Source organism: Lampetra fluviatilis, chromosome 62, assembly GCF_964198595.1.
Source record: "Lampetra fluviatilis chromosome 62, kcLamFluv1.1, whole genome shotgun sequence".
In the NCBI taxonomy this organism is placed as follows: Eukaryota; Metazoa; Chordata; class Hyperoartia; order Petromyzontiformes; family Petromyzontidae; genus Lampetra; species Lampetra fluviatilis.
In genome coordinates this window covers 485,712-504,995 of record NC_136336.1, presented here as the reverse complement: position 1 = coordinate 504,995, position 19,284 = coordinate 485,712, and the positions used below count along the sequence as shown (strand labels likewise).

The 19,284-nt window shown below is 52.1% G+C and overlaps 1 protein-coding gene across 2 annotated transcripts in view; it reads left to right on the top strand.

Moving 5' to 3' along the window:
* LOC144951349 (uncharacterized) overlaps nucleotides 1-19,284 on the top strand; it is a 201,748-nt gene that overhangs the window by 128,228 nt on the left and 54,236 nt on the right. For both annotated transcript variants that reach the window (XM_078881564.1, XM_078881563.1), the window contains one exon: nucleotides 18,981-19,173. In XM_078881564.1, coding sequence (XP_078737690.1) covers nucleotides 18,981-19,173 — 193 coding nt within the window. The remainder of the gene's footprint in view (nucleotides 1-18,980; nucleotides 19,174-19,284) is intronic.

Here is a 19,284-nt window from a genome sequence, read left to right as displayed (position 1 = left end):
GCAGCGTTGCCACTGCGTACACACACCACTATTCCGATCACGTGTACACGTGTTGTAATGGGTTCGATTGAGGCGCACACTCAACTTGGAGGCAACACTATTAACGTAAAAAAACAACTTTAACACGACACATAAGGTGGTGACCACCGTTCCTAATTTAACTAACACTCGCGGGAATACTATATAATGTGACCAGGGCAGGTTAACAGCCTGCCTGGTCACGGACTAAGATCGAAGACTCGTGGACCGCTGATGGCGTCTCCTGGGGTCGAACAGCCGCGCTCTCTCTTCACACCCCGCTTATAACCACCGCGGCGTGGCTGGCCCCGCCCTCGGCCACGCCCCCCCTCGGCCACGCCCCCCCTCGGCCACGCCCCCCTTCCCGATCCTTCGGAAGGTCCGGGCCCCTTACCACGTGACCACCAAGCTCCCCCCTGGGGCCCCTAGCCCCCCTTCGTCCGATCACGTGTCCTGTCAAGTTCGCACAGTGTCACGGCCTGACGCGACCTCAGTGACACTCGCCTACAGATTCCCGTACAGACCCAACACAGTAGTGACGTCATATGCCACGACTGTGTAATGTAGAAAGCACCGCCCCCCTGTTGTCACTGTGCCACCTGAGAGACGCACCCCCTCCCCCCCCCCGTTGTCACTGTGCCACCTGAGAGACACCCCCCACCCCGTTGTCACTGTGACACCTGAGAGACGCACCCCCCACCGTTGTCACTGTACCACCTGAGAGACGCGCCCCCTCCCCCCTCTCCCCATGTGCCTCCGTCCAACGGGGGATGCAACATCCTGGACGTGTTTCCCTTCGAAGCTCCGATCGGGGTGTCGAGGCGTGCGAGCAAAATTAATTTACTTCTCAACCCACCCTCAGACAATTGAGCCTCTGATCTAACAGGAATTTTTGTTCTATTTGTGTTTCTCATAAACCCTCAAAGTAGTAGAGATTTAATTGTATTCCTACCATTAAACCGGATCCTATATTATCGTAACCTGAATGCATTTAGTATGTTTAATGTGACATTATGCCCTAATGGGTGTAGCGGTTGTTTTGTTGTTGCTTTAATTGTAAACTGTGAAGAGGAAATTTGATGCGTTGTTGTTTTAGGGTCCGCACGCGATGTCGCGCCTTGCCCTACTTTGTTTTTCAATTGGAAGCGTGAGAGGTGGGGGGGGCACACTGATGTTGGATTTCTCCTCGTCGAATGCCACCACTGAAGAATATTCTCTTTAAAGGAATTCATACAAATAATTAACAACAATACAACAACGCGTGTTAATGTAATGGTGGAGATGAGGTGAATGAAATTGATGAGAGGACGCAATGTGAGCGAATCTGTGATGATGCGAGAATTCGGTGAAAGTGAAATTGATGACAGTAAATTATGACGATGATGATGATGAATGGATTTAATGAATGGGGTGAACGAGTAAAAGCCGTGTAATGAGAATATCAAGAGGGAACAGTAACGATGGGAGAGGTTATGAGGGTGGATTGAGGGGTCGTGGGGCGAGCTAGGGGTTACGATCATTTGGTTTTGAGTGCGGAGAGGAAGTGGGTGAGCGACGGAGACTGCTTAATGTGGAGATGCCTGACGGAGCGCGACGTCGCGTTATGGTGCCCCTGTTACTATAGGGGGGGGAAGCTGTGCACGACACCAGAGGCGTAGCTAGGATATTTTGCGACCGGGGACGAACTATAAAATTGGCGCCCCTCCACCCCCCGTTTAATCACATTTTCCTATTACATCGAATAAGGAATAACAATTACAATTTTAATGAAACAAATTTATAGAAATTATATTACATGGCTCACTCAGTCACTGTCGTAGACTGGTTGACATAGTCTATAAAAGATTAATTTTTCTTGATTTCACTGTCGCAAACTGGTCAATCACGTAATCAAAATCAGTTTTTTCCAATGTTTCTCTTTCAACGCTAAGAAGAGCAAGATCGCTGAGACGATCTTGTCCCATTGAAGCACGCAAATACGACAAAATAAGTTTCAATTTGCTGAACGACCGCTCACAGCTTGCAATTGAAACTGCTATTGTTAATAAAATTTGCAGTGAAATTCGCAAATTCTGAAATGTGTCGTCTCCATAAAACACAATAAAACCAAGAAGATCCAAAGGAGTTTCTGGTAGAACTTCATTCCGGTTACTGAGCAGTATTTTGCAATCTCCAATTTCTGTGAAAAGTTCGTGGCCATTGATGTCGGTGTCATAGAAATTTCCTAAATCTGTGCAATTTTTACGAATTGCATCAACATCTGTGTCAAAAAGAAGAGTTTTGACGTCCAGCAGAAATCCAAATTTTGTGTTCAGGTCTTTAAGTCGTAAAAACCGTGTTGACATCTCCTGTTGAAGTCGATCAAATACGCTCTTCATAACGCGCACAATTTCTTCGTCTGCTGAAAGTCTCTTGCCAGTTCTCCTGGCATCTTCCGACGTCGCCTAATTATTCTGTCCACATCGATCCCCCAGGCTGTGCATCTTGTTTTGGCATTTTCTACAGCAACTTGGCTCAAATCATCACGAAGCTTGACAAATTCATGCTCCAAAAATTCAAGATCAGTTACTGCTTCCTTGAAATTCATAGTAGGATCCTGTAAGCGCTTCTGAACACGATCAATTTTTCCAAGAATGACATTCCAGAAATGTAATAAAACTATGAATTTAAAATTTAATACGCATGCCTGTAACTGGTCTGCATAATTTCTGGTTTCAGGCGTCATATTTATGTCCTCCGATAATTTGTCTAGCAGCCCCAGTAGTTCATCCAGTCCCTCATAGATAGCTTTAATAGCTTCTGATCGTGCAACTCCAGTGTATTTCAGGCCGTCGTAGTTTCCGCCGCCAAAAAACAGGCCAGTGACTAAGGCTGAAAGACTGCGCCTGTCTGTTGTTTGGGACGTTCTTCCATGTAAGTTCTTAATAGGCGCGCATACCAACATGTAATTACATGACATGTAGGCTGTGTGGCGGGATATATAAACTTTTAGATTGAGGTGTAGATTTGTGCAGTAGTTTCAGGCTGCCGCGCCCGCCGCAATAAGTTATAATGTAACGTTGAAAGCCTCATTTTGGCGCCCCTTTACCTTGGCGCCCGGGGACATATGTACCTCCCTGCCCCCCCTAGCTACCCCTCTGCACGACACCATCGTGAGCCCCCCTCCTTTCTCCCAAATCACTTTTACTGAAAAAGCTACTAAGGATTTTTTTAAACCCCTATACAATAATATGTTAGACTAAAATATAATTATTTTAGTGACACTATTAATAAATTAGATTTAAACTACGAAAATATACTTTCATTTAACCAGGTAAGGCCTACTATATACAGGGTGTTTCAAAAGGGATGAACCCAATTTCAAAGCAGTGTATTTCACGATGGCAGCATGTTACAATTACACAAAAAGTTACAAACGGGTTAATGAGTTATCAAGTTTTACTAACCATTTTATAAATGCTCTATATTCTCTCCACCTGCTGTATGGACAACATCGAGACGATAGTTGAATTAGTCCCAAACGCCTCTCTTCTAACGTTTTCCTCTGAGGTGCGTGGTCGCCCTGTGCTCTTCCCCTTACATAAACAGCCTGTTTCATCAAATTTTCGGTACCAACGACGAATGCTCTTTGACATTGGTGGATCAATGCCAAAACGCCGTTGAAACGCACGCTGCACCGCAATTACGGATTCAGTCTTGCTGAACTGCAGAACGCAAAACGCCTTGTGTTGCGGGGTCACCATCTTGCAAATGACTGAGGCTAGGGGATGTTTGTGTGCTGGGAGAGGCATCTAGCAGTAATAATTTGAAACTATATGCCCTGCCCTTTCAAGTGGTAAGAGTTTCATTCATGGGCGGTTCGTGGTTGCAGAAATATAGTGATTTCAAACCGGGTCCATCATTGTTAAACAATAGCGACCTGGCCACGAATGATAGCTCAATGCAGTGGCTTATCATGTGGAAATTAATATCAGCCAAATACTCTAATACTCTAAACAATCAAGGTTATTGTGCATCATGCTTTCATGCCCCATCATCCTAGGATTACCTAAAAGGGGGTGGATCGCGCAACTTCATGCTGCTCTGTTGATACGATAGCCAGATGCGTTAAATGGGCTTAGGCCATGGTAGACCGCAGGTTATTTTTTTAATCAATACGTTTTTTTAAATTCATTTTGTTTACTTGTTAATCTGTTGATTCGGGTCCTCCTTGTGGCCGACTAGGCCCCTATGCGTCGCATAACGCTGCCACATAACCCCCCCCCCCCCCAAAAAAGTTGCAACCCCTGGCAGTGTGGTTGGTTCGCCCGCAGCTCTTGGTTCTGAGCCCTCGATGGCCATGGGTATCCTGGCGTCATCAACAGTGAGCGCTGCGTGAACATCTGGACACTTGCGAGAATTGACATCCTGACAAGCAACGGCATTTAGTTCGGGTAGCACAAGTTGTTTGACGTTGAACTTTTTTCGCACCATACGTAGCCAACCGTGATAATCGGAGGTGTGGTATATGTGAAGTATTGGAAATGACGGCAGGAAACTCCTTTGACGGGAACACACTTCTTTTATTAAATCTTGACTTGTAACGATACAACGCGTGGCCTCTCTTCTTCACAGTACGGTCACCATACAACGGTACAACTCGTGACCTCTTCTCTCCGCTCCACACTTCTCTCGACTCCCGTAGATTCTGTGCTGCTGGCTCTCTGTGCCTCGTGTAGACTCCGCGCCTCGGCTACACTCTTCTCTCGTCTCGTGTAGACTCTGCGCCTCCGCTACACTCTTCACTCGTCTCGTGTAGACTTTACACATCTGGCTACACACTCTTCAGTACCCGTCTCGTGTAGACCTTACATCTCCGGCTACACACTCTTCAGTACCTATCTCGTGTAGACCTTACACTCTCTCTGGCTACACCGTATGCATTACTCGGCTCGTGTAGACCTTACACTCTCTCTGGCTACACCGTATGCATTACTCGGCTCGTGTAGACCTTACACTCTCTCTCTGGCTACACATTATACATTACTCTCCATTACTCTCCTCTCCGGGCTCTATCTCTGCACCTTCGTCTTCATTCCTAGATGGTTCCACTTCTTCCCCTACTCCTCTGTGCATCACCTTATATATCCCTTCCTCCCGGGAGACGGAGCGGATGCGGACCTCAACGTCGGCACCGCTCCTCAGTTACCCAATCACCACGCGCTATCTCTACGATCCGTTTCCGCCCAGCGCGTGTTTCCACTCCTCGACCAATCACACCGCGCTGGCACCCGATCACTCCCTCTCAGCGCGTCACCGGCACACAGCCAATCAGCAGCACTACCTCCACCCGCGCGCTGACGCCTGCTCCTCCCCGTCAGCGCGCGTCACCACACACACACACGTACATACGCGCTGGCACACGACGTATACCCCCAGCGCGTATCACCACTACATCACCCCCTCCCACATAGCTCGCAGCCGGCCCGGCTGCTAACAACAAACAACCGCAACGATAAGACGACAACCAAAACAAAAAAAACCCCGTAACCCCCCAGTGTGCCCCGTAACATAACAACAACAACAACACCAAGAACTATTTACAAATTGACAACGAACACAAGAAAAGTCAACAACAACACAATACAAGCGAATTCCAGAAAACGAACGCGCCAAGCGTCCCTGCGACTACACGCAGTGACGAGGCGCTCCAACTGCCCCGACTCCCCACGAGGCGGGTCACGCAAAGTAGCGCGACCTGGCGCGAGTCCGTCTGGCTGGTCCATCGTATGGGGCGGGACACTGACGACCGTCCGGCGGTTCCGGCTGCTCCAGACGGCGCAGAACGGGCCTGAAAGGGCCGGCCCCGCCGCGGAGATCTGGCCGCCGGTGGTCGGCAGCTGTCAGTTCCGAGACACCTGGGAGCAGATCAGGCGAAAATACGTGTGGATCAGGCAGAGACATTTCCCCCTGTGGGTCGCCGGTCACGTCACACGCTCGGCCCTCACGACACAAGGGGAGGCCATATGGAGGCGAGAACGGTTTCAGTCGGGAGGGGTGAACGTACCAACGGCGCTTTCCCCACTTTATCTGAACGCACTGGGGCCGTGCAACGCGCACGACCTCCACGGGTCCCCTCCACGGTCTCAACAATTTAGGCGACGTAGCCAAGGGTGCCTGAGGGCAATGCAGCCAGGCCCTGTCACCTGGTTTCCATTCGTGCATGGACACCTTCCGTGCCCGCAACCGTTCATTAGCAATTTGGCGAGCCCGCGAATTAAGCCGTGCGGCCTCCCTCGCCTCTGTCAGCTTGTGAATATTAAACTTAATATGTTCTGCCAATTTAGAATTAGTTCGTGGAGCGGACAGGCCAAGTTGCGTTTCCATTGGCGGGTCAGCTTCCCGACCGTACATCAAATAGAATGGGGAAAACCCCGTAGCTGCATGGGGGGCCATTCTATACGCGGCAAGGACCCCCGGGACCTGCAGGTCCCAATCTACATGTGCCTCACACACCTGCTGGCACAGCATGGAAGTCAAAGTTTTATGAAGTCTCTCCACCATCCCGTCTGTCTGTGGGTGGTACGGGGAGGTACGCACCTTCTTGGTACCCAACAGATCGCACACCTCTTGCAACAATTTACTCGAAAATTTTTTACCTTGGTCGGTCAGCAGGCGTTCTGGAGCCCCCTTGTCCAGGACATAGCCCTGGACGAAGGCGTCCGCCACAGCCGCTGCCGACTGGTTAGCGAGAGGCCACGCCATAGGCCATCGGGTAAAGTATTCGACCCCCACTAACAAGTATTTATTCCCTCTCGGCGTGACTGGAAAGGGCCCCAAAATATCGAGTGCAACGAGCTCGTTAGTGCGCGAGACCTGAATAGATTGCAGCGGTGGATTATCTGCCACGGGCGGTGGTTTACGTCTGGCGCACTCAACGCACCCCTTCAGAATATTTACCACATCACGTCCCATTCCCGGCCAGTAATAGTCACGCTGAAGCAGGGCAAGCGTCTTGTTAACTCCCAAATGCAAGAGGCGTTCGTGGGCCGCCAAGACAACCCTCCCCCTTACAGCGGAAGGCACCACGAGTGCGTTCCGCCGGGACAAACTGTCCCATCTTAATAACATGCCCTGCTTAAGTACATAGGAGCCGGTGCGCTCCTGGTCCCCCTCGGGACCCCCCACCTTGCGGCGCAATGCTAGCAGCGAGCTGTCCGCCATCTGGAGACGGCCCCATTCGCTGAGCGACAACGAGAGCAGCGAGTCCCGACCCTGAGAGGCAGTGGAATCATCCACGATCGGTGCGCCCGCTGTCGCAGCCAGTGCCCTCATCCCCCCCGCAAGCGTCGGTTTACAGCGCGCCGATCCCGACAAACACGCGCATTCATTACAAGGCAACAACCGCGACAGGCAATCGGCATTTGTGTGTCGCAACCCCTTTCGGTACGTAGTCGTAAACTGATAGTCCTGGAGGACTTCCAACCACCGCGACAACTGGCCCGAGGGTTGGGCGACCCTCAATGAATACTGTAGCGCCGCGTGGTCCGTTCGGACCGTAAAGTGACGACCATAGAGATATGGTCTGAACTGTTGCACAAAAAAGACAATGGCAAGCAGCTCGCGACGGGTGACGCAGTAGCGCTGCTCCGCCGGAGACAACACCCTACTACCGTAGGCGACAACTCTTTCGACACCCCCGACGACTTGGGATAGCACCCCCCCAATGCCCGTGTTGCTAGCATCCGTGTCCAGCAAAAAGGGACTCGTAAAATCGGGATAACACAAGGGTGGGGCACCCACCAAGGCGTCCCAGAGGGAGCGAAACGCGGCTTCCTCCTCCGGTCCCCATTTGAACTTCACTCCCTTCGCCATTAGAGCGTGCAAGGGTTTTGCAATAGTGGCGAAGTGCTCAACGAACCGCCGGTAATAAGAAGCAAACCCGATGAAACTACGCACGTCGGAAACGGACGTAGGTGTCGGCCAAGAACCGACACAATCCGTCTTCGCGGGATCGGTGGAGATCCCCGAAGAATCGACAATGTGACCCAAGTATCTAACCGACTTACGAAGGAGGTGACATTTGGCCGGTTTAAATTTTAGTTTAGCCGATCGCATTCGCAAGAACACCCCTCTCAATCGCTGGAGGTGTTCTTCAAATGTTTTACTGAAAACAATGACATCGTCCATATAAATCAAGCATGTATCCCACTGCAAGCCCGACAAAACCAACTCCATAAGTCGCTGAAACGTCGCTGGAGAGGAGTGAAGTCCCATGGGTAACCGGTTAAACTGGAACAGCCCCCCTGGAGTCCGAAATGCTGTCTTAGGTTTCGACTCTTCGTCGAGTGGCAACTGCCAAAACCCCGATAACAAATCAAGAGTCGAAAAATATCGCGCACCAGACAATGCATCGAGGGACTCATCCATCCTGGGGAGCGGATACGCGTCAGCCACAGAGATCTTATTCAGGCGACGGAAATCAACGCAGAATCGCAGGGACCCGTCCTGCTTCTTAACCAGCACAATAGGCGCTCCCCACGGGCTGGAGGAGGGCGAAATAATGTCGGCTTCTAGCATTTCGTTAACAGCCGACTGAACATGTTCCTTCTCCGCAGGACTCAGTCGGAAGGGATTTAGCCTGACCGGCGCCGCATCGCCCGTTTCAATGTGGTGGTGCAACAAATCCGTGCAGCCAATGTCATACTTATGTTTACTGAACACATAAGAAAATTCTATGAGCAACTCGCGCAGCGCACCCAACTGCACCGCCGACAAATCGTCCGAGGCGGCGCATAGCGAATGGACCCACTCAAGGTCCTCCCTTAGCTCAACGTTCTGCGTGGGACTCGAGCCCACCTGCGCAACCAACCCATCATCCACAGGGACCCGCGCCGCGTGAGCCAGCACGGTGCCCTGTTGAATGACAGCTGGCCGCGACCCCGCGTTCAAAACCATTCAAAACGGATCCCTGTCAGCCCGCACCAAAGTGTGAGCCACCGATAAATCAAGACCCCCGACAGCCTTGTTAGAAGGACCCAAAAGCATACTTTGTTCCGAAGCCTCCCTCACCCACGGTTTCCGCAGCCGGAGGGGAATTAACATCTGTGAACCCGGGGGCACATGCACGGTCTGTGTCGCCACCGCTTGTATCGTAGCGCACGCCGTCCGAATGTCAGTAGGGCTCGTTAAAAATGCAATCCGGCGACCCGATGGCAGTTCAATGCATCGTTGATCGATAAGAATTTTAATGGGCATTTTAGCCAAAAAATCAGTGCCCAAAAGACAAGGAACCGCCAAAGAAGACGAAACGAAAACGGGTCCCGACAATTTGATATCTCCAATGCAAATGGACGCCCTAATCTGACCGATAATGCCCAACGATCCCCCATTAGCGGCGTAAAATGGCACATCCACCGGGAACAGCGGACGACATTGGACTGGAAGAATATTATAAATGAGGTCCGATATAATAGTTGCCGACGCCCCCGTGTCCACTAACACCCTAATCTCGACCCCATCAATAGATCCCGTAACAACGGACGAACCCGCCGAAGCAGCCACAATTCTATGCCCCAATTCCGCCCATTCAATATCTCCCTGGTCCCGGCCGAACCCCCCTGGCCGGACCGAATCCCCGAACCTTAACCGGCCCTCCTCCGCCGCGACGCGGCGTCCCATGTGTGTCGAGCATACAGACCGAGCGTGTGAGGTGCCGCGACTTGCCGGGGATTGTAGAGATGACTTGGGCTCTTGGTCGTTGTCCAGCCGAGCCCCCATGATGCGCTGACGCGGAGCGCGGCACCCGGACGCCACGTGGCCCCGGAGGCCGCAGTTATAGCACGTGACGAGGGTCGGAGTAGATCTCGGCTGCTCCGACTTTCGGCCTGATCGCAGAGGCGACCGAGCCCCCGGCCTCCAGTCCCCTGGTCGTCCCGCGGCGAACGCCTCCTCTCGTGGGCTGACGACTTGGGGTTCGGTGACCACCGAACCCGGAGCTGCGACGACGGCAGCGTTGCAACCAACTCCTTGTTTCCGTTGTAGGGCCTCGTGCGCTTGAATACTCGTGGCGACTCTCAAAGAAGAAATATCAATCTCGTCAGCTGTGTTGATGGGGACCCCCAGGTCCTGCGCCAACTTAAGCAGCTGCTCCAAAACCATCGCGTCTTGGCCCTCCTCGTCCATCCGAGGGAACGCAGCATCGGCAAGAGCCAGCAACGCCGTGCGATAGGCCAGCGCGGTCTCCGTGGCCGCTTTCCGTCTTGCGTAGAAATGATGGCGGCACGCCGAGGGAGGTCCGTAGACCCTGGCCAACAGACCCAGCGCATCCTTCAGCGTGGAGCGGTCCGACTTCCGTGCGGACCTGAAGGCCGCGAGCGCGTCGTCGTCCAGCATGGCAGGCAACGCCCGCAGCGCCCTAGCATCGGACCACGCGGACATCTCTTGATGCGCCAAAAACCTTCGCTGAAATTGGCCCCAGTCTCCGCCTTCCGCCTTGAAGGCTGACAACGTGGGCAGACGCTGCTGAAAAATGAAGTCATCCGCCTCGTGGTTCCTCTCCGCCTCTCCGTCGGTGTGTAAGATGGCGGCTCCAGCGGCAGACGTAAAATGGCGGACCCCATCGCGCGCCGATGACGTCGATGCACGCGCTTGGGACCCCACCACCACGTGGCGCTCGCCGTTCCCGCCAAAAGTAGGCCCAGGCGCAATGGCGGGAATCCCCCATTCGTTTTGGCGGGAATCTGCGGGGCGACCTTGTAAAATGTCCCCCACCGTCCCCGCTCCTCCCGACGAGCTGATCTCCGCCAAGATGGACGCGGCGGCGAGCAGCAGCTCCGCCAGTCGGGAGTGCGCCTCACGAAGCACGGCCTCGGTCCCTGGTCGCTCGCCCGGCGCCGTCGACGGATCCTGTAGCGTGGGCAAGTCGTCCTCCTCACCCCCCGCCACCAGCGGCCCCGAGTCGTCCAGGTTTTCCTCGCGGTCAATCCCGTGGGTCCTACGGGTCTTCCTTGTCTCCATACTTGGAAGCCCGTTTCACTTCTGACGCCAGATGAAGTATTGGAAATGACGGCAGGAAACTTCTTTGACGGGAACACACTTCTTTTATTAAATCTTGACTTGTAACGATACAACGCGTGGCCTCTCTTCTTCACAGTACGGTCACCATACAACGGTACAACTCGTGACCTCTTCTCTCCGCTCCACACTTCTCTCGACTCCCGTAGATTCTGTGCTGCTGGCTCTCTGTGCCTCGTGTAGACTCCGCGCCTCGGCTACACTCTTCTCTCGTCTCGTGTAGACTCTGCGCCTCTGCTACACTCTTTACTCGTCTCGTGTAGACCTTACGCCTCCGCTACACTCTTCAGTCGTCTCGTGTAGACTTTACACATCTGGCTACACACTCTTCAGTACCCGTCTCGTGTAGACCTTACATCTCCGGCTACACACTCTTCAGTACCTATCTCGTGTAGACCTTACACTCTCTCTGGCTACACCGTATGCATTACTCGGCTCGTGTAGACCTTACACTCTCTCTGGCTACACCGTATGCATTACTCGGCTCGTGTAGACCTTACACTCTCTCTCTGGTTACACATTATACATTACTCTCCATTACTCTCCTCTCCGGGCTCTATCTTTGCACCTTCGTCTTCATTCCTAGATGGTTCCACTTCTTCCCCTACTCCTCTGTGCATCACCTTATATATCCCTTCCTCCCGGGAGACGGAGCGGATGCGGACCTCAACGTCGGCACCGCTCCTCAGTTACCCAATCACCACGCGCTATCTCTACGATCCGTTTCCGCCCAGCGCGTGTTTCCACTCCTCGACCAATCACACCGCGCTGGCACCCGATCACTCCCTCTCAGCGCGTCACCGGCACACAGCCAATCAGCAGCACTACCCCCACCCGCGCGCTGACGCCTGCTCCTCCCCGTCAGCGCGCGTCACCACACACACACACGTACATACGCGCTGGCACACGACGTATACCCCCAGCGCGTATCACCACTACATATGTATGTGTAGTGTATTCAACGAAGACACACACTTTACCTTGGAGACAACACGTTTATTCTATAACCCAAACAGGGTAACTACATAACGCACAACGATAGTTAACTAGACCCCAACAGGGTAACTAAATAAACCAGGTCAGGCCAGTAACGTCCTCCCTGACCCACGATGCCGAACGTGACGACCGAAGATCGAGGAGACGTAGCCTGGCGGATTTATTCCAGAAGACAGCCGCGATCGCTCTCGGCACGCAACGGGTGATGTCGAGGGTGTTAGGTGGGCAGAACAACAGAACGCCCCTGAGGCACATCCTCAGCGGATGCATGCCCCAGCTCGACAGACACACCAGACACACGGCCCTTGGGTTGTGGAGACGAAGGGATTTCGGCTGGTGAAAAAAACGGTTTCACTCGCGACAAATGAACAAACCAGCACCTGCGGTCGAACTTAATCCGCACACACTGTGGGCTTCCAACCTCCACAACTTCGACTGGGCCCCTCCATGGTTTATACGTACCCACCGGGACTTGGGGGCAGTGAAGCCAAGCCGTATCACCCAGCGTCCATTTAGTTGCCAACTCCCGTAGCCCCACAAGCCGTTCATTGGCCGCCTGCCGCAAGGCCGAATTTCCTCGGGAAGCCTCCCGCACTTCGGACAACCATTTCAGGGTGAGGCGCATGGGATTTGGCATCCTCTTATTGCTTGGCTCCAGGTTCAACTGAATATCAATAGGGGGATCTTGCTCCCTCCCATACATAAGAAAACATGGAGAGAACCAGGTGGAAGCATCCGGGGCCGATCTATAGGCCGCGAGAACACCTGGAACATGCAAGTCCCAGTCGCACTGGGCCTCATCGACTTGCTGACATAACATCGATATCAGAATTCTGTGCACACGTTCCACGATCCCATCAATCTGAGGGTGATAGAGCAAAGTTCGAACCTTTTTGGTGCCAAACAAATCCCATACCTCCTTCAATAGTTTAGAAGAAAAATGTTTGCCTTGGTCGGTAAGGAGGCGTTCTGGAGCTCCCTTATCCAACACATAGCCGTGAAGGAATGCATCCGCGATCGTCATGGCAACTGGTCTGGCACTTGACAGGCCATCGGCCAGCGCGAGAGGTATTCCACCCCTACCAATAAATATTTATTTCCCTGCGGCGTTGTAGGGAACAGCCCGAGCACATCGAGCGCGATGAGTTCGTTCAGATGGGATACCGTAATCGATTTCAATGGTGGACAGTCCTTCCTCACTGGGGGTTTTCTGCAAGTACATTCAGTGTATCCCTTCAAAACATTATAAACATCGTCTGCCATGCCGGGCCAAAATAAATTAAGTCAGAGAGTCAACAATGTCTTTCGGACGCCCAAGTGCATCAATCGCTCATGCGTAGTCTATATAACCTTGCCCCACAGAACGGTGGGCACCACAATGTTATATCGTTGCATTTTACCATCCCATTGCATCAAAAGACCCCTTTTAAGGATCACAGAGGACAGCACTCATTGGTCCTCCCCACCATCAATGTTTCTGACCCAGCGTCTCAGTTTAAGTAAGGAGGCGTGCCCTGCTTGGAGTCGCCCCCATTCGGTGTGCGTGAGACCGAGGGTGCTGTCGCACGCATCAGCAGTAACAGTGGTTGGAACGTCCATTGTTACCACAACAACCGAGGGTGACACCCGTCTCATTGGGTCTACCCCGCCCGTCCCAGCACCGTGGGTCTACACCGCCCCCTACCCATGAGACAAGCACATTGGTTCTCTGGTGGCAGTAGCGTGATCCGTATGTACCACAAACTCTCTGCCATAGAGGTACGGATGGTATTGTTGCATAAAATACACGATAGCCAACAATTCATGACGTGTCACGAAGTAGCGCTGCTCTGCTGGGGGACAATACACGACGCCCATATGCCACAACATTCTCCACCCCTTCCACGACCTGAGACAACACGGCGCCAATCCCAGTGTCACTGGCGTCCATGTCCAGGATGAAAGGCAATGAAAAATGAGGGTATCGGAGGGGAGGTGCCCCCATTCCGCAACGTGACAAATGCCTCCTCCTCCTTCCCCCATCGACATTTTTGGCCTTTAGCCATGAGAATATGGAGCAGTTTTGCATTGTTGCGAACCTGGGCACGAACCGGCAGTAATAAGAGGCGAACCCTACGAAACTACGTACTTCACCCACTGTCTTGGGGGTTGGCCATGTGCGCACGCACGCCGTTTTGTCAGGGTCCATAGCTATCCCCGATTCGCCCACAATGTGGCCCAGGTATTGATCATATTTTTGTAGGAGGTGGCATTTTTGTGGTTTAAATTTCAGATTAGCTTCCCGCATTTTAACAAAAACCACCCGCAACCGTTGAAAATGTTTCTCAAATGTAATTGCAAACACAATGACGTTGTCCAGGTAAAACAGACATGAGTCCCATTTGGAGTCCCGCCAAAACCAACTCCATGAGTCTCTGGAACGTTGTTGGATACGAATGGAGCCCCATAGGGAGGCGGTTACATTCAAACAACCCTTGAGTAGTGTGAACGCCGTCGTTGGTTTCGAACATTTATCCAACGGCAACTGCCAGAATCCCGATAGTAACTCAAGGGTTGATAAAAACCGCGCCCCTGATAGGGCATCCAGGGAATCATCCATCCGTGGGATCGGGAAAGCATCCGCCACAGACACCTTATTATGTTTTCGGAAATCCACACAAAACCTCAAAGTCCCGTCCTGTTTCTTGACAAGGACAATGGGAGCCCCCCATGGACTATTTGATGGGGAAATTATATCCGTCGCCAACATCTCGTCGACTGCCTGTCGAACGTGATCCTTCTCTCTCGGGCTCAACCTTTACAGGTTTTGCCGAATGGGGGCGTCATTCCCCATATCAATATGGTGATGCAACAGCATCGTGCGGCCGATGTCGAACTTCTCCTTACTAAAACTGTCCGAGAAATCCCGAAGAAGTGCACGCAACTCGGACCTCTGTGAGTGAGACAAATCAGGGCTCTCAGAGCAGAGCGAGTTCATCCATGACTTATCCCAACTCTCTCCCCACTCCACAGCCACCGCGACTCTGACAGGTTCAGCACCTGTTTCCGCGCAACATGCTGCCGACAAATGAGCAAGGACAGTACCTGCCTGTATTATAGTGGGGTCCAGACCAGTGTTTTAAACTTGAAATAAGGGTTCCTGGTCGTCCCTAACCACTGTCTGGGCTCCCACTATTGTAAGGCCCCAGACTACCTTGTTCAAAGGGGTTAAGAGGATTCCTCCCATGGTAGCTTCCCAATCGAGCTGCTTGTGCAGTCACAAGGGCACAAGCATTTGAGCACCTGGGGGAATTGTAACAGTTTGTAACACCAGCACTTGTGCTGTGGTGTTTGCTGTGCACCAGCGCGTCGGGGAGGACAAAAACGCCATTCGGCGGCCCGATGGCAACTCGATGCACCCCTGATCCACAAGGATCTTGAGGATGCTCCGGTGTCAATGAGCATCCACACCTCTACCCCCTGTATGGTTCCAATGATTGCAGACGAACCCGCCGACGCAGCAACAATATGGTGGCCCAACGCCGACCACTAACCAGGCCGCCGTGGCAACCCGTCGCCCACCAAACCTCGATACTCTAATTTAACGACCTGACAGGACTGTCCAACACGCGAACGCTACTCAGCGCCCGAATACGATGCGTGAGGTGACTGCAAGGGCCGGGTGTGTGGTGTGATGCGACTCGCCTGGGGACCCAGCGGATTAGAATATGGCCGGGGGGAGGATGACGGCACCGTGGAGAATCTCCCTCGGTTGGCCCGGCATCCTGTCGAGATGTGTCCTGGCAGGCCGCATTTGAAGCAGACAATGGGAGTGCTTTTCAGGCGAAGGCCAGTCGCCTTCCTCAAGTTTCGATCTTCTTTCCGCTCTGCCTTCCTCCACCTGTTGCCGTCGAGCGAAGCGAAAGCTTGAGAAGGATCAATGGCTTTGGGCGATTCCGCCAACTTGGAGGGTCTGGCGCATGCCGCCACTCTCACACACCGCTTGAAATTGAAGTACGCCTGAAGAAACCGCGCAACCTTTAAAGACGACGAGTCGTCCTCTTCTGTGGCTGGCAAAACGATGTCCAGTTCCTGGGCCAGCCCCAACATGTGCTCCAGGACCAAGGAGTCCAACCCGTCCTTGTCCATTTTTGGGTATGCGGCCTGCGCCAGCGACAGAAGCACGCTGCGGAAGGCAAGGGGTGTCTCGGCCCCCCCCAGCCATCGTGCAGCAAACTTGTGTCGCACATTAGATGGCGAGTCAAACATTCGCGCCATCTGGGCAAGAGCTTGTGGAAGCGTTTGGCAGTCCTCCGGCGGAATGGCGTAGAACGCCCCCAAGGCGTCGTCATCCAGTGTCGTCGGAAGCACCCATTAAACCCACCACCACCCAACACAGTCAATTAGAAAGGTTTGTCACGTAAACAAAACGTGCCAATTCGTGACTCGTTCAGCACACACCGTATGTGTGTTGGAGAGTAAATTCACAACAACATTTACAATATTCTTTTGTTGTTTCGGTAAAGTCACGTAGATAGAAAAAAAAGTAAAGTAAATAAAATAAAAACTACGACGTTTCGATCACAACACAAGCGATCGTCATCTCCTGATATCTACGTGACTTTACCAAAAGAACCTAAGAATCTGAATTCCTGCAGTCACGAAAGGTTCATTCAAAATTTAACATTTAAAATTTGAGGTATTAACTAATTGGCACGTTTTGATTATGTGACAAACCTTACTAATCGGCTGTGTCGGGTGGTGGCGGGTTAACATCACATTTATACTCATGCGATCTAACCCAAAAACCTTTATTATGAATAATATTGATCGCGAAAGCCTACGTGTTATACACTAAGCATGTAAGTACAAATTGCAAAAGTACATAAATTGCTACCGATTTTTCCAACACTAAAATGCAAGCTCGAAGCAAGGCAGCAAAAATAACAACAAAAGTCCCAGACCACACCAGGGCAACACACACGGTCCCTCAATAAAAAAACAATTGCACATTCAAATTGAACTATCGATACACGAGCAAGGATCAAAATTACAAATCACGTTGGAAAATGTGGTTGTATCCGGCACTACTCATCTTCTGCTTCTAGGTATTTTTTGAAGGTAGATTTACGATGTTAAGGGGAGGAAACAAAGTTGTTCCGAAACATTGGTGGCGGTGCAACAGAAAAACTACTTTGTCACCTCTTCCAATTCTTGTTCTTGTAATCGTTAAACAGTGCAATTTGATTGGACGTCTTCGGTTTCTTGGGTTTGACGATGGAGTTCATGAATTAGCTAAGCTAGGCGCGGTCACCTCACCCTCACGCGAGCGAGCCAGCCAGCAAAACTTGTATTTTCTGACATAGTGTGATAAACAGTCCGAGTGATCACAGACAAGTAATTGGATGAATGGTGACTCGAGCCCATGGTGACATCGTGGCTAGACAGCCGCTTCCATTCACACCGTACTTTGTATTGAGACCAAGGTAAAATTTGAGCCAACCTTATGACAGGCATATATCTAAGCACACTTGTTTCTCTTCATTATATCCTGCACATGTCGTGGAATAAGTCTCAGACGTAAATAGACTGAAGTACAAATGAACAAATCTGAACCTAGGGATATTCTGTCTCTGTTCAATGTTTTGACCATGAATTATGTGTGTGGATGTTGTGTGTGTGGATGTGTGTGTGTGTAGCGGTTAGCACTCCGCGCTACGAACCCTGCGACCCGAGTTCGATTGCAGCTCATGGCCAGCACCTGTGACTATTATTTCAACTGGTCCTGGGCCTCCCCTAGGTCAACTCAGCCTCAAATGAGTATCCGGCCAGGCATGGTGCAGGCCGGGCATGGTGCTGGCCACCCACGCCCTTGTGTGCCGTGTCGGCCTTCATAGGTGCTGCTCGCTCCCAGCACTTGCCCCAAAAGTATTTTAAGGCCATATGGGGAATCTTTGCCTTTTTTGCGTGTGGAAAATAAATATACACGCAGCGAGGTACACAAAACCTGTCTCGAATAATCACTTTACCTCTCAATCACTTTATCGCCCATCGCTTTATCCATCATCACTTTATCTCTCAATCACTTTATCTCTCAACATTTTATCTCATCACTTTATCTTTTCTCACTTTATCGCTCATCACTTTATCTTTCATCACTTTATCTCTCATCACTTTATCTCTCATCAATTTATCTCTCATCACTTTAACGCGTCGGGCTGCTCGTGTGCTCTCTCGACCGTCGCGGCTCCAGTTTGCCGACTGCGTGCCGCGCACACGAGCCTGAGCTCCCCGAGTGAACGTGCGAGCCAGACCAAGCCTCCAATGCCAACACTGTACAGCGGCTCTGGGTAGAGGATGCGACGCAACATAATTCCCGGACATATGAAAGAGAAGCCATGGTCATCGATAGCCGTGCGGTGCGGAGGTGGATGCCGGGTTCACAGCCGGCCGGGGAATCGCTGGGCTGGCGTGGCCAGAGGTCACCCCCATGGCTCGTGTAGGATCTCCGGGATCTCCGGTGCGGCCCGGAGGAGTCAAATAAATCCCTGGCAGCGTGAGTGACGGTGATTCCCGCTGAGGAAGCCACCGAGAGCCGTGTCCTTTTAAATCATCTACATTAACAAACTAATTTATTTAGAGCTGCTTTTTGTGTTTATTTTGTTGTCCTTTCCCCGCACCTCCGATTGGCGCGTTTAGCCACGTATGGTGCGAAAGAAGTTCAACGTACATAATGTACGTACGAACATTCATGCCCGCCAAGTGACCGTGATGCGCACTGCCCTGCCCGTATTCAGGACAGGTTGCGGCAAACCGACGTGAGAGCAACGGCGTTGTTGCCTGCGAGGTGGGATGCCCCCAACATGCAGACGATGCCCGCTGAATGGTGTCACATCATCCTCCCTCCTCTTCCGCTCCCTCCCCCCCGCCAGTGGCAAGCCATCTCGCTGACCATGATCGAGAAGGTGCAGATAGCGGCGGTCATCCTGGGCTGCCTCTTCCTCGTGGCGAGCATCCTGTGGCTCGTGTGGTCGGCATTCAGCACCTCGGCCCGCTGGCAGCGCCAGGACATGCTCTTCCAGATCTGCTACGGCATGTACGGCTTCATGGACCTCGTGTGCATTGGTGAGTTGGCGTCGCTTCGGCGTGGTGCGGTTTCCATGTGGTTCGGTGCGGTGTGGTGCGGTACGGTTTGGTGCGGTGTGATGCGGTGTGGTGCGGTGCGGCTTCCCTCCA